Source organism: Sinocyclocheilus anshuiensis, unplaced genomic scaffold (genome assembly GCF_001515605.1).
Source record: "Sinocyclocheilus anshuiensis isolate Anshui unplaced genomic scaffold, SAMN03320099.WGS_v1.1 scaffold107, whole genome shotgun sequence".
In the NCBI taxonomy this organism is placed as follows: Eukaryota; Metazoa; Chordata; class Actinopteri; order Cypriniformes; family Cyprinidae; genus Sinocyclocheilus; species Sinocyclocheilus anshuiensis.
In genome coordinates, this window is record NW_015549584.1 from 996,687 (window position 1) to 1,017,400 (window position 20,714).

The 20,714-nt window shown below is 36.2% G+C and overlaps 3 protein-coding genes across 5 annotated transcripts in view; all 3 read right to left on the bottom strand.

The window, feature by feature from the left end:
- LOC107657889 (calreticulin-like) overlaps positions 1-1,459 on the bottom strand; it is a 6,370-nt gene extending 4,911 nt beyond the window's left edge. The window contains exons 1-3 of the mRNA XM_016446179.1: positions 1,378-1,459; positions 1,159-1,275; positions 654-755 (exon numbers count right to left, since the gene is read on the bottom strand). Coding sequence (XP_016301665.1) covers positions 654-755; positions 1,159-1,252 — 196 coding nt within the window. The 5' untranslated portion in view covers positions 1,253-1,275; positions 1,378-1,459. The remainder of the gene's footprint in view (positions 1-653; positions 756-1,158; positions 1,276-1,377) is intronic.
- A 743-nt stretch (positions 1,460-2,202) lies between these two features.
- Positions 2,203-11,396, bottom strand: LOC107657890 (torsin-1A-like). 2 transcript variants are annotated; one of them, XM_016446181.1, is made up of 8 exons: positions 11,386-11,396; positions 10,285-10,287; positions 5,922-6,139; positions 5,436-5,558; positions 5,014-5,279; positions 4,374-4,549; positions 4,143-4,267; positions 2,203-3,978 (listed from the first exon to the last, which is right to left on the bottom strand). In XM_016446181.1, exons 3-8 carry the CDS (start codon positions 6,085-6,087, stop codon positions 3,731-3,733), a joined length of 1,104 nt encoding a protein of 367 aa, XP_016301667.1. In that variant the 5' UTR covers positions 6,088-6,139; positions 10,285-10,287; positions 11,386-11,396; the 3' UTR covers positions 2,203-3,730. The 2 variants fall into 2 exon arrangements, with proteins under 2 accessions (XP_016301667.1, XP_016301666.1); XM_016446180.1 differs by lacking the exons at positions 10,285-10,287; positions 11,386-11,396 and having other exon boundaries at positions 5,922-6,639.
- Positions 11,397-11,589: 193 nt separating this feature from the next.
- The window catches only part of LOC107657891 (oxysterol-binding protein-related protein 9-like), a 34,932-nt gene continuing 25,807 nt past the window's right edge, over positions 11,590-20,714 (bottom strand). For both annotated transcript variants that reach the window (XM_016446183.1, XM_016446184.1), the window contains 13 exons: positions 17,984-18,143; positions 17,514-17,620; positions 16,423-16,541; positions 16,245-16,330; positions 15,815-15,992; positions 15,624-15,708; positions 15,284-15,394; positions 15,138-15,201; positions 14,885-15,025; positions 14,634-14,712; positions 14,463-14,554; positions 13,452-13,587; positions 11,590-13,068 (listed from right to left, as the gene is read on the bottom strand). In XM_016446183.1, coding sequence (XP_016301669.1) covers positions 12,994-13,068; positions 13,452-13,587; positions 14,463-14,554; positions 14,634-14,712; positions 14,885-15,025; positions 15,138-15,201; positions 15,284-15,394; positions 15,624-15,708; positions 15,815-15,992; positions 16,245-16,330; positions 16,423-16,541; positions 17,514-17,620; positions 17,984-18,143 — 1,433 coding nt within the window. In that variant the 3' untranslated portion in view covers positions 11,590-12,993. The remainder of the gene's footprint in view (positions 13,069-13,451; positions 13,588-14,462; positions 14,555-14,633; positions 14,713-14,884; positions 15,026-15,137; positions 15,202-15,283; positions 15,395-15,623; positions 15,709-15,814; positions 15,993-16,244; positions 16,331-16,422; positions 16,542-17,513; positions 17,621-17,983; positions 18,144-20,714) is intronic.

The window sequence follows — 20,714 nt, forward strand, 5'->3', positions numbered from 1 at the left end:
AACGTTACAGGTCGGCCGATCTGGTTTCGTGGTTAAAGGTAACCTTTTCGACATGTTTCCGTGTTGTCGTTGCTCAGCAAAGGCATGGACGCGATGTTGTCTGGGGGTTTGGCAAAAGGAGAGTGGGACTGTGGGCGGTGCTCAGGGTGGTGACTGAAGGCAGTAGTTCTGACGTCAACTTTTTACGGAAGTCACAACGGTTCGTGAAAAATAGATAGAACTTTAAGCAGGCTGTGTGAATTTTACTGTGGACTGACTGTTTTGAAACTTATATGGTAGTTAAATAGCCCCTAGACCTCAGTAATCGTGAAAAAAGCCAGGAAATTTCAGTTTTGACAATATGGGACCTTTAAAGCATACTATATTCCTCAACCTCAGCGAAGCACATAGCTGGACAAAAATGGGACTAAATTTAGTCTGTGCCAGGGTAACCGGGCCCTACAGTACACGTGGTTTTGTAATGTTTTGAATCATAGTAAATATCAGATGGTGTTACATGCCTGCAGCTGAGCAGAGGGAATTACGTCACAGACAGTGGCCCTTCCCCTGGCGTATTATTCAGAGCATACAATAATGCAAAACGGAGGAAGCCACAAATTCAAACAAACCGGTGTCAATTATCTGGTGCCTGTAATAACTAAAGCAACACTCACCCTTATCTTTCTTGGCATCGCCATAAAATTTGCCTGCAGAGAGGACAAACTTCCCGTAGTCTGATTTATGCTTGGATTCCACCCATCGGCTCCTCCAGGTGTCTGAAATGTGCATGTGTGGCATGAATATAAAATTAAAAGCTTTATTATTAGCATGCATATATGCATAATTATGAGTAAGATCAGATTAAATCAAGGACGTTTGCTCCACTGATCATTATTCATCCGTTCTGCCTTGACTATTTGTTATAAGATAACCACTATCCAAACCAAGACTAAGATTTAAAAGTATTATTATTATTACTACTATTATTATTATTATTATTATTATTATTATTAAATGAATGCAACACACCATTGTTGCCAAGCCATTAAAATGGCATATAGTGACTCCATCACATAGAAAATCAGGTCTATGGCGACTCCATCACATGCTCGAAAGCCACAGATAAAGCCGCATAAACAGTATTCAAACAGCATAAAAACACAATTACTTCAAACTTACCACCGTCTTCAAATTGCTCTCGGAAATAAACAGATGATTCTGCAGTTATTAAAGCGATGGACACGGCCATAACCAGTAGAGATAACGCTGTCATCTTTGCAGTAAAATATATATACTCTTTTTACGGAGACAGAACAGTAAAATATAAAGGAAACGATTTAATAAGAAATATGAGGCTTGAATATGTATAGAATGAGCTCTGTTTGGATCTTCACATGCCTGCATAAATCACTGTGCGCTGCTCTCTTTCGCTCAGTCTCGCCTCTAAACTGGGAACAGATGGCTGGCTCTGATTGGACGGCAGCTGGAGACGTCAGCGTCACACCGGTCAGCCAATCAGATCATTAGAGGAATGATGTGGAAGGTCCTTTCTGGCCAATGCCAGCTGACCACGCGTTTGGCAGCCACTAGTGATGAGAAGACTCATTTCCGCGAATCGGTTCAATGAACCGATTCGGAAAACGGACTCAGTGGTTCCATTGTTCTTACGTGGTTCCTGACATCAGGCAGTCTGGCAGTGGTGGTGGTGTATATTATCTAAAATCTTTCATTATAACCACATGTATATACATATTATTGTTTTGCAGATTATAAAACCTTTTTTTCACGTTGTAATAAAATGCTTACAACCAAGTCTGTTTCATATATGTTAATTAAATGGTCGCGCAATCAAGTTGTGAATGTATTTCCAACAGTTTTATTTCATATTTCTGAAATTTGAAGATGCGTTTGGTTCGACGAGTGCATTTTTGAGTCGAAAGCTGCTTCCACTCGATTAGCGAAGGAATGTTCGTTTCTATTCGTGAATAATTCATTCAGATCATCTTGTGAAACAGGTTCAGCACGGTCTTTAAAAAGAACCGACCAGATTCGAAGGAATATTTGTTCACGAGTTGGCATGTAAGCTCGTGCTCATATGAACATGATATCTGCTTTTCACTGATATTTTAGTTGTAAAGTTGTTCAAAAACAAGATCTTGTTAATGGAATTGGTTTTTATTTCCACTGCATTTTATTAATCCAAGCATGTGGTTTAGTGGTTTGCAAAAATGTATACAGAGATATCAAGTCAAGAGTTTTGAGAGCTTGGCACATTATCTTTTATTTCTCTTTTACATTAGACAAATATCAGTAACAATGCCATTTCCCACTGGTTTCTGTGTTATCAGTGGGAAAAGGAAATGCAGAATTGAAGCTTGCTCAACTAATAATAACAAACTGCACTAAGCCAAACCCTAAGCAGAAGACTGAATGTTTAGTAAAGTAACTTCATTTTTAAAAAGCTGTTGACAAAAATCCCACCCAGTTTGGCATCACTTGTCTGACATTATTTGTAGACAAAACCCTTACAAAAATGTAGAATGTTAGCTGGTGACATGGTTCATCCATCAAACACTAACCTGTAGTTACATTCAAGCACAACTTGAATATAGTTCTTTCAGTAAACATTATCAGAGCGGACACTTCAAAATCAAAAAGCTTGTTACTTTTAGCAATGAATTTGCCAAAGATGCATGTTACTAGTTGAAAACAGTACAGTGAATAAAATCAGGTTAATTTGATAAATTGGCAAACTACAGAAAAATGCGTACTGGCCTATGTGAAAAAGTTACATCAAGTCTCAGTTGTATAGTAATGATTCCTTCAATCTCATGTTTGTCAAGCTTAACCCTCTAGCTCTTTTTCTACCTACATAAAAATGATCATTTCAGTAGCATATCTTCACCAACAACTGAATCACTTCAACATTTTCATATCAGAATGTGTTCAAAATGGAAATATCAATGAACAAAAAGCACATATGATTTTAACTAGTTTTGAAGAGGTTGTAACATTTAAATATACATGACACAAAAAGATATACAATAAATAAACAAGATTTTTTTTTTTAATTGTTACATAAGTCTTGAAATATGATCTTTAATGCAGATAATGATGACTGAAATATGCCAAAAATATAAAACGGCAACTAAAAGAAATATTCCAGGTTAAAGAAAACTTACATTCAGTCGATTACCACAGAAAAACATTTAAAATGGTCTTTTAAAACACATTTGACAACAATATACTTACAGGAAAAGCCTAGCAGATCCAATCAATTAATTTTTCTATTGAATATCCTGTTTTGCTCAGAAATACATAGTATGGAAGTACAAAAAGGTTGCAAACAGCAATTTCCATTTAACTGTAAATGTAAAAAAAAAAAAACTTAAACATTGTGGTTTTGCTTGCTTAAGAGGCTTCCAGTGTAAGTGCATTACTGTAAATGCAGTCTTTTTTAAAGAGGTTAGGTTGCTTAAGTTCATATCAATGCATGTAAACTGTAACATTGCTTGGGAGAAGTAGATAAGATAGATACAGATAAAAAGTTCTTAAAAATATATTTCAGTAGGGTTTACCATGAGCAAACCCCTCTCTCCCTGTCCTATATAGAGTTGAAACTCTACATGTGAAGTTTTTTTCTGCATTGTCAGCGTTGTATAATTTGCATTTCAGATATCAGCAGTCATTTCTGCTTCATTCAAGTATACTCTGTGTTTCTTTAATGTCAGTGATCTTATGTTGCTCTCCGTTATGGCAAAAAGAAATTGATCCTTTGAGGAATGGATTTGCAACCCTGTGCAGAGAAGAGTTTCTCCTCCTTAGGAACGTACAGCATGGCTTTAGCCACTTCATCCAGAGTCCCCTCATCCGGCTGAAGGTCACGAGCTGCATATGCATCACGTGCACACAGTTTCACATGCCGGTACTCCAGCGGCAAGAATGGTACAAAGAAGTCAATCAGATGGCCTGAAATCAGCTCACTCTGCGCAAAACCTCCTGCAAAGGTAAAAAGTAATTTAGCAACAGGAATCATAACATTTTTTCATGAAAATCACAGACTTGTATATATGAATTTAAATACGCAACATCTATGAGATATTTGTCAGATGTTTAGCAATTAGATTTATTAGTTCTGTTATGATGTACTTGACTGCAGGTACCTTCTGCTTCCATGGCTTCAGCACGCAGAAGATGTTCCAAGTCTTCCATGCCGATATCTTCCCTATTCTGTCCCGAGTGCCAGAAATCAAGTGCCACCTCATTGATGGCACCACCACCGATATTGCTAAAGCATGACATTAAGGAAACAGACTTTAGTTTTTAGTTTTTTAATTGGATCATAGCAACAAATTACATTTTTCAGATTTTGCATCTGTAAAGAACACACCAACCTTAGGAACAGAAATATGGCTCTTCTATAGCTGACCCCATCCACATTATCATAGTGGTCCATGTAGGGCTTTATGGCATCAATGAGTCCCGGGTGAAGCTTTTCTGCCTCATCAAAGATAAAGAGAGTCTGTGGGCATCGCAGAACCATGTCTCGAATGGCTTCTCTTAGCTGGCCCTGGTCGCAAACACACCCACACAAATACAAGCACAAGTAAGGTTCAGGATTCACTAACACGTACGTGAATATTTCAGAATTTGGAGCACAATCAACTGAATCAGGTTTTCTAACTGAACTATCCAAGTATATCAAGGTTGAATTGCATAATCATACAATTGTACCACAGCTTTGACATCTCATGGCAGTGATCCAATAAATGTTCCCCAGAAGCTCAAAAAAAGTGATTGTATTGGACCCCTGCCTATGTGAAATGCGTTGCATTTAGTTTTTTCAAGTTAAATATATCCAAGCAGATGAATTATAGTACAAGTAGCAAATATTTTACTCATGTGTAACATTATAATGTAACCAAATACTACTCATTTGTTTGTAAAAGGTAAACTAAATCAACAGACGATTGCTGAATCAGATCAAATGACCTGGGCAGCTGTGTGGATGTCAAATGTTGAACCTTTGCTCACCTTGTACACGTCCACCAATCTCGCGTGAGGGAAGTGGAATGGGGCAATGAACAAACGCACACATTCGCTCTTTATACCATCCCGGTAGAGGTTGTCCGCTACTATCCGGGCCACAAAGTTCTTGCCTGTCCCAGACCAGCCGTGAAAGGACAGAGTCAGTGGTTTGTTGGACTCGGGGTTTTTGATGAATCCCTGAATGGCTTTCAGAACCACAGACTGGACCAGGTGCTGCCCATGAAGCTTCACCTGTAGATCTTTTTCCAATCCTGAAATATGCATTGATAAGAGAAATTCATTTCAATAAATGTTCAGACATTCCCAAGATTTTGTGTTTGAACTTTCTGATATTTCTATAATTTCAACAATTGTAAAAACCTGAATATTTGTATAAAATAATGCATGCATGATGTTGATGTCTCCACCTGTGATGTTATTTGTAATCCTACAGTCTCCTGAATCACAGCACTGACCCAGGCTGCAGTACCATGCAGTCAGCATGCCAGTGTAGTACTGGGGAAACCCTGACCAAATGTCCCCAGTAGCCACTGAGAAGAGTGTTACATAAGCCGGCAGTGAGTTAAATTACAATCAGTACAAATACTGCCACTCTTTAAAGAGACACTGGGAAAAGTTTATCCAAATCAACTTAAAATGCATTTTATTATCCATATCCATTTAATAGATTCATACATTATATTTACATAATACATTATTCTGCTCAGTATTGTTAGAAAATTTCTAAACGCTTCCATGAAAAACAATTAGCAGAAAAAAATAACGCATTACACGTTGGTTATTCAATCCATCTTAAATTATATAAATATATGATTTGTATATTTATATAAACATTTTACCATAGCATATATTAAAATATACCTTTATTATATATAGCTATATTATATCTTTACCTTGTTGGGTTGCATCATCCTGGTGTGGTTGACAGTCCCCTTCCCAAATATTGCAATAGATGTAATTGAAATAATAGGAAGAAACATTTGAAATGCTATCGAATTGAAAAAAATCCGCTTCAGCCGAAATAGCCAGGAATGAGAGCAAGATTACGAGAGAAAACATCGGTGCCGACAAAAATATAGCTCTCGCAGAGACTGTAACATTGCATCCGAGCCTCACTGACTGCAGGCCGCATCTGCGCTCAGAACTGAAACACGTCACAATCTTCACTGGAACAGGGTACAAAGTGGGCGGGGCTTGGTGTTGTAAGAAAAGATTCTGCGATTCTTTTATCAAACCAGTGGCCATTATAACAAACTATACTTGTTCAAATATTTAAAAAAAATCCGCGTCACTTCAGGTTTAACTTCATGAAGTAGCACAGACCTGGTCACGTAGCAATAGCTCATTTTCTCAGCGCTGAGCAGACTGGACCAATCGCAGTAGTTTGAGAACGTGATGTTAAGTTTGATATATTAGATTGCTGGGCTAATTTGCATATCAGGTATCGCCGCTTCTGTACAACCGATGTTAGCGACAGAGTAAATGTTGCGATAAAAGTTGCTGCCACTCCAAATACTGAGAACGTTCATATGAAACCCCATTTCCGACACAGAATTAGGCTTTGGTAAACCTGCATGGAAATGAGCCATGCGTTAAGTGTAAATCAACTTACACGTGCCATCACGACAGAATTTACTCCGTTTTGAGCTGCAAATAATGTGTAAGAAACTAGCTTCCATAGCTTAGGTTTAGCAAGTCAGCACTCAACATTAAGTGTAAAACAAGCCAAGGCAAACTGCATGCTACCAAAATGTCTGAATGTTCAGTTTAAACTATCAATGATAGAAGATAATCACCCCCCCACACACTTTATAAACTTGAGACTGACCTTTGATTTTACCACTTTATTGAAGACACTTTACAAACTTTGCTTAGTTGCAACAGATGTAGATAACGGATTTGAAATGTAATTTTAATTGCTTCAAAGAGACTACAAAAATCATAAGAGGTACAAGAACTGAAGCCCTGGAACACCATTCAGAAGAGTCATTCTGCAAGAAACAAGGAGAGATTTTAGAAGAGCGCAAGTGCAAATATCAAGGTTAAAGTAGAATCAAAGTCAACCTCAGATATAAGGAACGGTATAAGGATATAATCAGCAGATTCATTTGGCAGAATCATGTCATCACAGGTTGCAATAAACACTGAAAGAGAACATGTCATAACCATACCTTATACTACAATGATACTTTCCGAGCCATCCTGGATGATCTTGAGCTCCCTAAAGAGAGACCACCATTGGTTAGTTGGTCACAGCCAACATGTTGTCCAAACCAGCACCTGGGTTTCAGTCAAAGACTGTCCACATTGTGTGTTCAGGTCAGACATTTGAGGCATCACAAAAACCCAACTATGAAAGATATTGGGAATGTCTGCAAAAAAACCCACCAACCTTTAAAAAAAAAAATGCACACCACACTCCCATGGCACGACAGGGGTCAACACCATACTGGTCAATGAGCAGACACCTGTTAGAACAGAAAACATCCATAAACACAGAATTTTAACGTGACCACATCAGCCAGAGCTAATATTCATCCTCCATGGCAAAGTCAGTGGATATCAGATTCATCACAATGGTCAGAGCAACAGATTTACAACTACAAAAAGGAGTAAATGCTTACAGTGACTGTCATCAGCACATCATGCTGGTCATCAGGCCTAAAAAGACAAAAAAGACAATTAAACTCAACATTCTTATTTAAAAAAAAAAAAGAAAAAAAAAAAAAAAGCATAACTACGTGGTCTTAAATCAGAATGTTTTAACGTGTCCTCAAAAAGATCAGAGACCTGATTCAAACTCATCAGTTTGAGACCACTGTAGTACCAGTAACAAGTCCCTTCAACTGACTTACCCTGAAGAACATTCAGACAGCTGCGGATTCTCCCATAGCCAGACGTGCTAGCTCCCCAGTTGAACTCCTGCTGCAAAGAGAAACGAGACTTAAGACACCACCACTACTAAAACACAGAAATAGAACACCAGTGATGCATCAGCTAGGAGCGAAAGACTATGCTTTGTGTTCTTCATGGATTTTCTGCTGAACTATGCAGTCATCATTTGCATCACAGAAACTAAAGTATTAAAAATGCTAAATTAATACCGTGCTCAGCTGGTGGCATCTTAATCTCTTGTGCAAACATCTCAAACAGCCTGTAATAAAATACAGTTAGTACAGAACAGAGACAGAGGATAACGTCTTAAACAAGCACCGTTTCAGTACACAGATGTCTTTCAGTCTAATTCAGAGAGATTCCCATTGTTTTATAAAACAATCATCATGAACAGTGAATGACCGCAGCTTAGGAGGCACTTCAGAAGTACTTCAAAATGCTTACCTTTCAATTCAACTGCAATGCACATGTTCCTATGAATCAAAAAATGTCAAATATTAACAAAGGTCACACACGCAACACACTTGTATTCAAATGCTGTGCTTCAGACAACGTTATCTTGGTGGTTGCAGTTTCATCAGAGTAAACTCAAGAGTAGCAAATTGGATCATCATACACTTATATTAAAGCACAGCATGTATAAAACAATATATACCTTTGACACCACTTTCCAGATTCACAACAATCCTGCAAACATTAAAAAAAAAAATTAGAAAAAAGCCAACTATAGTTTAAAAAGATAAACCCTCAGACAATGCCTCAGAAAATGGGTTCTCAGAAATCACTCCTGTCCACTACTCTTATACACATTTAGTCATCATAAGCAATGCAACCATCCTAGATAGATAGACCATAGATGGATAGAAGTACATACCAGCTGTCTCCCGCGTTTATCAGTCCTCAGGATACTGGACCTGGAGAGAGGGGGAAAAAAAAGAAACCTTATAAAGGCTTTGCACTTAACAGACAGTATAAGACTGCACACAGAGCGTAGTTATGCATGTCAGAGATGTTGGTACTCATCAAGTATTCTCAGATGTCCCTACCAACATCATGTATCATCACGCATGTGAACATGAGGTAATGACTCGCTACAACGCACTTTCAAACCACATGTAAGAATTTAATTAACCGTTAAATAAATTAGTTTTTCTGCGAAAGTACTATTAAAATCTTTCCCTCAACACTTATTTTAAGCATATTTGAAAAAGCAGTTTAAATACAAAAAGTATTTCAACTCTCATTCGAGGCCTGTAACACGTGGACCGCACTTCGAATTATCAACTCCCTTTCTTGCAGAACGAATTTAAAACAAAGAATAAAACTTAACTTCTACACAACAAACATAGATATTATAGAAAACCCCACATTACATAAAATGACTTTAATAAAACGAATAAATAAATTACCTACTCCACACTTGACGCGCCGCAGCAGAATGAGACCGAATTAATGCGTCACTTTGCTTTTTATACTGTTTCAGCGCAATGGTTTCTGGGAAATTCCTCTTCTTATATTAGATGCACTTTAATGACACCAGGTGGCGCTGTGGTGCTTTTGCATTCAGTGATAACAGCACGTTTACTTATTTAAATAGTATAATAATGTGAGATGGGTGCGCTAAATGGCTTGTTCACGTTCCGTTTAATGTATCTAGTAAAGTCATAGATAGTGGTTTCATGACATTATATGTGCACATATACAATATCGCTTGGTGCTTAAAAGTTATAGCAAACGGTATTTATTTGATAGAGAGTTAACCCCTAATCCCACCGGTCACAATAGTGACCGTAAAAAAGGTTTTAATTGATAAAACTCTAAAAACCGTACTGACTGATGTTTTAGTGCACTTCCTGCAAACATGGAAAAAATAAAGGGTCTCAATTAAATATGTGCAGTTTCACATGATTAGTGTAAATTGTCACATGACCAGAGCAGTTTATTTCCTGTTTGCACCTTGAGAACATGATAACTGCATCAAAGCTCCAAAACAAAAGGCTAGTAAAGTATGTTAACATAAAGATATGACGATTTTTGGTACACATTATCTTTAAGGTGTCTAGTATTAATATATTAATTCACATATATTAAGTTTTGTTGAGTGTGGTCATAGAATGAGTAAACATGTTGATGGTCACAATAGTGACCGGTGGGATAACTGAACGTAGGTTTACAATATACAGGTGCATCTCAATAAATTAGAATGTCGTGGAAAAGTTCATTTATTTCAGTAATTCAACTCAAATTGTGAAACTCGTGTATTAAATAAATTCAGTGCACACAGACTGAAGTAGTTTAAGTCTTTGGTTCTTTTAATTGTGATGATTTTGGCTCACATTTAACAAAAACCCACCAATTCACTATCTCAACAAATTAGAATATGGTGACATGCCAATCAGCTAATCAACTCAAAACACCTGCAAAGGTTTGCTGAGCCTTCAAAATGGTCTCTCAGTTTGGTTCACTAGGCTACACAAATATTGGGGAAGACTGCCGATCTTACAGTTGTCCAGAAGACAATCATTGACACCCTTCACAAGGAGGGTAAGCCACAAACATTCATTGCCAAAGAAGCTGGCTGTTCACAGAGTGCTCTATCCAAGCATGTTAACAGAAAGTTGAGCGGAAGGAAAAGTGAATTGGTGGGTTTTTGTTAAATGTGAGCCACAATCATCACAATTAAAAGAACCAAAGACTTAAACTACTTCAGTCTGTGCGCATTGAATTTATTTAATACACGAGTTTCACAATTTGAGTTGAATTACTGAAATAAATTAACTTTTCCATGACATTCTAAGTTATTGAGATGCACCTGTAAATCCAATTGCAGTTGCTAGTGAAAATTACACTAAAATGTTGCAATGACAAAATATTGCACTAAATTAAAAATTCAAATGTTACAAACAATTTACAATATTGATGTTGTAATACTGGTAGCACTAATATAAAAATTTGATGTTATATTTGACAAAAAAGTAACAATTTTGAAATGCCTTGATGGTTGAATTCTTTAGTTTTTTAATTTCAGTGTTCCTATCAATGTTGCATAGTTTTTTTTAATGCATAATAATAACCCTAGAATGTGATTAAACAGTTTAAAATAGCTGGGCTAAGATATATAACAATGACTGCAGAAATATGTTAATTCAGTACTCACCTTATCCCACCGCTCACAATTGTGACCGACCATAAAACACAATTTTTTTCCAAAACTTTTCCCAAAAAATGTCAAAAAATAATTATTGATTATTTCAAAGGGTTACCAATGACACATCATTTGGATATTTTCATGTCTGGTAAAAATTTGGGATTAAACGGGTTAATGTGAAATAACTCTGAAATTGGTATACTTTCAATATATCACCTGAAGGTTTCCCACACATTTGACCAAAGAATTCCCACAAATTTGTATGATTTTTCCAGTAATTCGTCATTTCTGAATAAGAATTTTTAAACACTTACTAGATTTAATTTCTAGTTACTAGATAAAGCAGAACATAACTAGAAAAAAAAATACACCTCAACTGTGACTTTAGAAGTTAATTAATTCCCATTACTTTGGAAATAAAAATGCAGCAAATCCCTGTAGTTCAAATGAAGTGAACAACAGCATCATTTAACTCTGGATGTCTGTAACAAGAAATGCATTCAACCATCTCACACAAATTGGTCTCACTGAGATTTAATATTATATTTTGATACATGGAAATCTGGTACAATCAATTGTTGACAGGCAAAGAAAAAATTGTTTGGGATTGCTTCTGGAAAGCAATACTAGGCGAAAGTAAACGTTACTTCATAAGGCCTCCAATTTATTACAGTATATGAAGAGCAAGTGGCTTTCTTTAAGCTATAGCAGTAATAATGTTTTGCCAGTTTTGCTCTAATTGCATCTCAGAAAAAAAAAGGATAATACAATTTGATTTTGCTTGTTGATGTTACACAATGTATAGACGTCATTCCAGGAGAAAACACTGACCTGAGCGACTCCATGCATCTACAGACTGTTACTTTTACCTTCAAGAAGAGAATCAAATCTTTCTGATGCATGACTATATGAAACGTATATTTATTTGGATTAAAATGTGACATTTCACAGAAAGAGAGATTTCAGGGCAATTTGTGATAACGTTGCATGCCCTCAGCGGGATAAGCACAGACTTGGCAAATAGTTTTATTGTGCACCGTTGCGATTTCCTACTGGACAGTCCAACTTTATACTAAGTTGATAAATTATGTGGACACTCAAGCAGCATTCTATAAAAAAAAAAAACAGCCTCCCCGAGGCTTTAGAGCATATCAAATCATTCCCAAAAAAACTAAACAAAACAGAATTGGAATGGATTACAACCACCATGGCAAAGTTGTCTCAAATTTCAGCCCCGCAATGTAAATGGTAAATTTTCTTATTGTGGCTTTTGTAGCATGAAAGGCTGATGATGGAGTGGAACATAAAGGGAATGGCTGCCGTCAAGTACGTATATTCAAACAGTTACTATTGCCCCAGAGAAAGAAGATAAAAGGAAAACAAGAATATATCATATCTTCTATATATATAAATAGCTGTAGCTAGCAGTATGTGAACCCAAGTTCTCATTTTCTTTTGTGGTTCCACTGTTAAGGCTTTTCGAACATTAAGATACAGCCTTCAATCCTCAGTCCGCTGCTTCCCTGAGATACAGAACGCTGTAGTTTTGTTCGATAAAAACACCTCAACCCCTCTGGAGTGGGAGAAAGAGAGAGAGACGTCCGCTGGGATCGTTCTTCTTTTGCCGAGACGAGAGCGCTTGTTTGATTTGTGATGCTAAAGGGCTTCTGATCGCGTCTCCTGTGTGTTTGTGGTGTGTTTCCTTCCTCAAAGTGTGATAGAGAGGTGGAAGTGTTGAACTAGTGAGCAGGGAGGTTTTTATTGTTTGTATAGATTAAGTTTGTGTTTTCTTCTTATCATTCGTTCAAACTTTCAAAATGCAAAGCTGTAAGGGTTCATTCGTCAGTCATTCCAAGGCTGAATAAGAAAAGTGGTTTGCAAGAGAGTTCTGTTTTCTAGACTCTGCTGTTTTGGAAACGGCCTCAGTGCCGCTGCGATGCTAGTCGCTTCAGAAGAGGCTTGTCATAGACCCAGCATTCACCGTCCTCATGAAACAGCTGCAGGGAAACAAACAAATCATTCTTTAAATAAACATTGTTCTGAAAGGAAGACGGATAATTTGAGATCAATCAAGATGATCAGTCAAAGGTGTTTTACATCAAATGAATGTATGTTCTGATATTCTGAATTCAACATGAGTAGGTTGGTTTGGATAAAAGCTGAAATATGTTTGGAGAAAATTAATTTGAAAAACTGTCAGGCACTGTTGGCCACTTTAAACATCCAGCTATGTGCATCATGGGTAACATTCAGTTTAAGAACATGCTGCTTTTAAGCAACGGGAACCAATTAAGGACCATTTATCAGAGTCATATTTCAATCTCATTATTTCTCACGGCACATTTCCCCTCCACATGTGTGTGTACATAAGCACACTCACTCTCGTTTCCCATTGCATTTCCTTCTCCTTCCTTTCTCTGGCCTCCGCCCTCTGTTTCTCCTCCAGCCTGTGTTTGGCTTCCGTCGCAGCATCAATGTACTTCAGTTTCAGGTTCACGGTCACGTCCTTCCACAAACTGACAGCCAGACAGAGAAATAACAGCGGTCTGCATTAGATCATCTCACAGAGGTACCCAAGCAGAAAAAACATCACTTCAGCAGGTCCCCAGAGGAGCCGCCACAAAAATAACAAAATTAAATAAATGAAGATCAGCAAACAAAAGAAAAAACTGTTATAAAAGTCCACTAGTCAAAATGCTTGTATTTTGTACTTTTGCATTACAAATTATATTATCAGCAAAACTATTTGCGTATAAAGTTGAATTGAAAAATGTCTGAGATTAAGTTGAACATTTCTGTTTGTTTTGTCCATCTTTTGCTTTGATAGCAACAGCATTCAAGCTCTATGAGCTCCACAGGTTTGTGTACAACTTGATGATCATGTGATTTAAGAATGATCCAATGAGACTCTTGAGCCTTAATGGAAGCAAGAACATCTGAGAGAACCTGAAATATTTATTTATATTTATACATAACATAATAATACAAAAAAGCCTAAAACTGTTATAAACTTTGTTTATTTCCAGATTTAATGGAAATTTCAACCGCAGATTTTCAATGTGGATTTTCCAAATCACTTTCCAAACCCTCCCAGATTGAGCGGGAAAACAAGACACCTCATTCGGTAGTACAAATTAGATTTAAGAACCTGAGGGATTAGACTTCATTCTTAACCACACAAAATTCAAATGGGTTTTTAAGGATGGTTTCCCATGACTTGTCACAGAGTCAAGCCCAAGATTAAAAAAGTGTGTGTATCTGCACTATAGCTTAAGAGAAAGTGGTCTTTGGAAATGTTTTGCGTTCCAGCAAATCCTATTTTAGAGGCTCCATGAAGTAGACAACATTTAGAAAGCAGAGAAGAAGAAAAAAACTTGTTAGACCCACACACCTTCTGGATTCATACTCCAACTGGTCCTCCAATTTCCGCACTTTCTTCTTAATAATGCCCATTTTCTTTGTGTCAATGAATACTGCGTTTTCCTGGGCGGAAAACAAATATGTTATTTCATTTTGTTCTTGAAGGTACTTCCTTTTCTTGTTTTCTAGGGTTCAAACTTACCCCGGTAGCCCATTTTGAATACATGACACCATTCCACTCTCCCTCTATGGAGTAGAATGACTTCTTATCATTGGGAGCACTAAGAAAAAGGACAATATTATGAGGATTTTATTATATATTTTCAATTAACATGACAATAATCTTAATGCATTCGCATACAAATTTCTTTTCATGAATTTATTGTAACAACTAAAGAAACCATGACAGTAGCGGTTATGATTGAATTTATGGAAAGTACCACTTTGACTTACAATATCTCAGCAGTTATTCTGTGCTTCTTTCCTCCATAGAATGGTTTGGTGTGGAAAACTATATTGGCACTGTAGCCAGATTTGGAACAGGAAATATTGCACTCTCCACCCAGCTCAACCCATGGAACAGTGAGGATTGACCTATTGGAGCACAGTAAGATGGATGGGATTGCTCTGCCCACTTCCCCCTCTAGAAATCAAAAAATCTAAAATACATCAGTGTGATAAATTGATCAAATAGAACCATGCTTACCTTCCATAGCCATTGGGAAAAGTAAGAATATAGTGCTCATCATATTCAAGACAAGACACACAACCTATGGGAAACAGGAGAGGACAGTTAAGCACTGCAATAGCACTAATGTGTATTAATCACTACTTAACAACGTCCTCGACTACCTTGACCAATATTATGGACACCAATTGACATTCCAAGGAACTTCGATTTCGTCCAGATGTGGGCATTGAACTGGATTTTTTTGCTGAAACACTCAGCATAAAATGCAGATACTGCAAAAGGACAAAGGTGTTGGAAAATGTCCATTTACCCAAAAATCACAACAGATTATTGCATTAATAAATAAGTTGCTAATTAAACAGATAATTGTTTTTGTTTTACTTTTCAGTACCAGTACATTTCTGGTAACTTGTAAATTGGATCTATTTTCTTCTACTAGTGGCTAGGATAAATTAGTTAGGGATACTCAGGGATAAAGTTAGTAATTAGTTCAGCACTTACTAGGAGGGTGGTGAGAAACCTGCTCTGCCACGAATGACACACTGTTTTTGCTACTCCACGGCACTGGCCCGTCTGATACAGACTCCTAGAAAGATAGACAGTGAGCGAGGGAGAAGAAAACAGTGACAACAAATAAAATCTGTTAAGATACTGCAAACATTGGCTTTTTAGACCTTCAAACACACACTCACAGAAGCAGCAGGATCCTCCGTTTCGGAAGGCAGGTCCCAGTGACAGAAGAACACCTCGCCCAGAATGGGGTTGTAGGGCTTCTTGGCCACAGATCCTTTCCGACCAGCGTGAAAGGCTGAGAGGTACCACTTTACCACATGCACCATGCGATCCCTTGGATCCTGCTGATCTGCAATACTGCAAAATGTGCCAATCATGAGTTCATTAAAATGAACTGTTGGAACAAATCAACTTGCTAGAACGAATCACACTTCTATTTCAGAGAGCAAAGATATTCTGGCAGGACATGTTTAATTATTTCCTCAGCTCAACATTGGAACCAATTGCACAGTACATTGGAAACAGTGCTGCTGTAATCAGACATAAGAGTGATAAGTCCATATGGTAGAACAGCTGTGAGATCTATAAAAAAGACAGGATGTGCATTACCTTACAAACAAATCTGGGTGTGCAAAGAAATCTGCATACATTTCCAGCAACGACCTCCGCTCCAAGATAAATGTCGGCAAGACGACCTGAGGATGACCAAAGATGGATTAAAAGGTGGAAACAGTATGAAAAAAATAGGTAAGAATGTAAAAAATAAGAGAAGGTTGTTTGTGTTTACCTTGGTGAGATCCATGCCAAGTCGCACTTGAGACAGCAGATGCATGATGACACTTTTGTGTTCTTCCACAGATTCACCCTCACCGTCATCATCTTTCTCATCATGACTGTCAAACTGATCTGAGAAAAACACACAGCAAACACTGAACATAAAACAAACATATACACACATTGCTGGCCAAAAGTTAGAAATAAATATTTTCTTAAATGTTTTTGAAAGAAGTTTCTTATGCTCACCAAGATTGCATTTATTTGATTAAAAATATAATAAAAATCATTAATATTGTGATTTGGGGCTCAAGGGATATTTCTTATTACTATCAATGTTAATCAGTTTTTGCTGCTTAATATTTTTGTGAAAACTGTAGTTTCTTTATGTATATGATTAAAACAATTATTTTATTCAGTAAGGATGCAAATTGTTCAAAAGTGACAGTAAACACATTTACGATGTTACAAAAAATTATATTTTAATATAAATGCTGTTCATTAAACTTTCTATTAATCAAAGAATCCTGAAATAAATCACCTTTTTAAAGAAAATATTAAGCATCAAAAACTGTTTTTAATATTGATAATAAGAACCATTAATAATATGAGCTCCAATAATAATTGTGCACCAAATCAACATATTATAATGATTTCTGTAGAATCAAATTTCAGTTTTGCCATCACAGGAATAAATTACATTTATTTACACCACAATATATTCAAACAGAAAACAGTTATTGTAAATTAGTAGTCTTTAGTGTATTTAAAGAAATGCAACATTGGTGAACATTAGAGACTTTTCAAAAACACTAAAGAACCTTAATTATTGTTAATAAAAATGTATTATAATAAATATTAATTATTCTAATTCATCTTAATTATACTGTACACATTGCGAGTTTTTGCTTGGTGCTGGTGTTAAAACTGGTCAAATTTTAAATACAAAAAAAAAATACACACTTCACTTTCAACACAAGCACCAAGCAAGAAGACACAACACAAACACAGCATGTGCTCGGATTCATTTTGGGAAACTTAAACGTGAGGGACGTGCGTGTGTGTGTGTGTGTGTGTGTGTGTCTTTGTCTGTGTTTTATGTACCTGCATCAGTGGTGCCGTTCGACATGGAGGAGTTGATTGATTCGTTGGTGTCTGGTCGTTTCAGGGCTGTGCTGTCTTCACTGTTCACAGCAGCGGTTCTGTTCGGACTGCAGATACACAAGAACATCACGTCAGCTTATTCCAAAATAAATTATGTGGCAATGGAAGATAGAGTTTGTGTGTGTAAGTGAGTCCATGCACTGTTTTAATTAGGTCAGTGTGTGTGTTTTTTTGTTTGCAGTAAATAGTGCGTGGAAGTGTGTTTATCTCTAAGCAGTACTTACTGTTTTCACATTATGCAGCGTTAGTTAATGTGCGTGTGGGCAGGTGGTGCTACTATATATATATATTTACTTGTGCAGCAGTACTTCAGTGAGTTTTAATTATATAGAAGGTTTTATGTGTGTGTTTCTGTACATTACTTACACTATTCTGTGTTTCAGTGTGGTGTGTGTGTGTGTTTAACTCACTCTATGCAGTGTTTCGGTGAGGTGCTGCTCTGATAAAACTCATCTGCATCGTAAAACTCGTCTTCACTGCTGGAATAGGAGAAGTCAGGGACAGTGTGGGGTGGTACGTTCATGTGACTGGGCGAAGTCACGCTGCTGCTGGGAGCTGAAAGACCACTCCCTAAAACCACAGGAAGAAAATTAAACTTATAAATGTGAGAAGAAATGCAAGTGTGCTGAGGAACTATGACTAACCACACTCATTTAAGCAATACCATGGCCGGAAATCATTGTAGTTCAGAAATAGGTTGAGGTTTTGTGCTTTTGCATAAGTGGCTGGCATATGGGCTTCAGATAAATAGCATGACCGGTAAGCTCAGCTACATGCTTAGTAATACACTACATACAAAGCTGATTTCACAAGCAAAAGCTCTGATTGAAAAAATTGCAAATATGCCAGACACCTTGTACACATCACATTTACAGTCCTGAACACCATAAGAGTATTTCAAATTAATCATTGCACCAACAAATCAACAGATTTGTTAAAACTGACTTAAGACAATGACTCCAACTTTGCTGCTTGCCACAACACATGCATATTCAAATAAGCTTCAAAGGCAAGGTTGAGGCCCACCCTAAATGTCAATCACTCTTATGCAAATACTGCATATGCCCACCCTTGACATCACTCTTCACTGCATCAATTCACTCATGACACTAACAAAAACATGGTTATATTTTACATATTAACATTATTCAATGAAAAATGTCTTTATATAATAAAGCACTATTTATGTACTACTTGACATTACTGACAAAATAAAATACTTTCATTCATTTGAACTAATGTAATAAAATAAAAATCATGTTTTATTAGATTTTCTATAATTTTAATTTATTTTGTTATTAGAGTAATTGAGGATATCACACTAACATATATATAAACATCTAAAAATGCTAGTATTTTAGCATTATGAATTTCTATATGAATGATAAATTAAATATTAGTGAAAAATGTAATTATTTTATACATTTTAATTTAAAATGTAAAAATCAAAAGCATGTTTTATTAGATTTTCTATTTGCATTATTTTAATTTATTTGTATTTTATTATTAGAGTATTAACATCTATAAAACATTTAAAACATCTTTAAAAACACTAGTATTTCAGTATTATTTATATACTTGATAGCAATGAAAAAATAATTAAAAATGTAATAATATAAAAAACATTTTATTAGATTTTCTATTTTTATTATTTTAATTTATTTTCATTTTATTATTAATTAAAGAACATTAACATCTTTAAAAGCCTCTTTAAAAATGCTAGTAATTTTCACACAATTGTAGTTCAGGTATGTAAAGACAAAACCGAAAATGGCTCATAAGACAAAGCATGCACATTATTGATGCTGTCAGCCTAATAAATTAAATGTTTGGTTGTGTTGATAAGACCAAGACCAATTAAATCAGCCCTGCTTACAACGCAAGCACTTTCAGCATGAATATAAATGGAAACCCTGATTCGCAGCCTGCACTTTTCAGCTCTTGCCTGTGTTTTATGCGTAGTTTCCTGCACTGCTGTCCAGAGTGCTACCGATTGGCTGTGTTTTTGCTGAGCTCAGCTCTTCCTGCTCTGCCTCAGCAGAAGCTGGACTCTCTGAGCCCCTGTATCCAGCACTAATGACAATCAGGGAAAAACAGACTGACTGCAGAGAGAACAGCTCTGCCTGCATCCCCACTGCAGCGGAATACTGCTTCTGCTCACGTTAAAAAGTGCCATTAGTTGAATGAGTAGTAAGTTAACTTCATCCTAAATACAGTGTTTTCTTCCAAAAACAGTTTAGCTTCATTCTAAGATTAGATTAAATCTAATGGGAATTTGCTGATTAGAATATAAGCATCTGCATAAATATAATAAATACAAATACAATACATGCACACATATGATAGAATAAAAATGTAAAAGAAAAAAAAGTATTAGAAAATATTAATCCATATTAAAAATGATAGACATTTTACTCTCTATAGATATATTTTAATGTCTGTAAGGCAAAGATATACAAGGTGTTTCGCGCTCGAGTTCACAGACCGAGATGGCAGAAAGTGCATCCTGTTTGCTTTCATTATTTTACAAAAGCGCAACATTTCGTTGTTATTCTGAGTGCACACTAATAAATGTAGAGTCTTTACAGATACAAAAGATGCATTACTCTTATCTGTATGATCAAAAATGACGAAGTATTTTAAGAGCAAATGATCGCACTGGCGCCTCCATCTGTCATGCAGTAGCCCAAACTCGCTACTGTTCAGCTTCCACACTCCGCACAAACACGTGAACTGCGCACTTCTTTCTAGGCTAACATTAGATTGAGCTGCCATGTAAAGTTGCTACTACACTGAACAAAATTATAAACGCAACACTTTTGTTTTTGCCCCCATTTTTAAAAAATGTAACATTTTACACATACGTCACATTTTAATATGGATTAATGTTCGAACACTTTTTTTTCTTTTACATTTGTATATACACACACATTTAAATTTGATGCAAATATGTAAATATAAAGTTAAACAAGAAAACATAAGACAAAAAACACATGTAATTAATTATAAAAGTAATATGTATTTTAAAATGTTGATATATTTTAATATGTATTTTTTTATCATTTACATTTATAATAAAATTATATAATTATATATATATATATATATATATATATATATATTCGACTAGTAGTCGTTCAT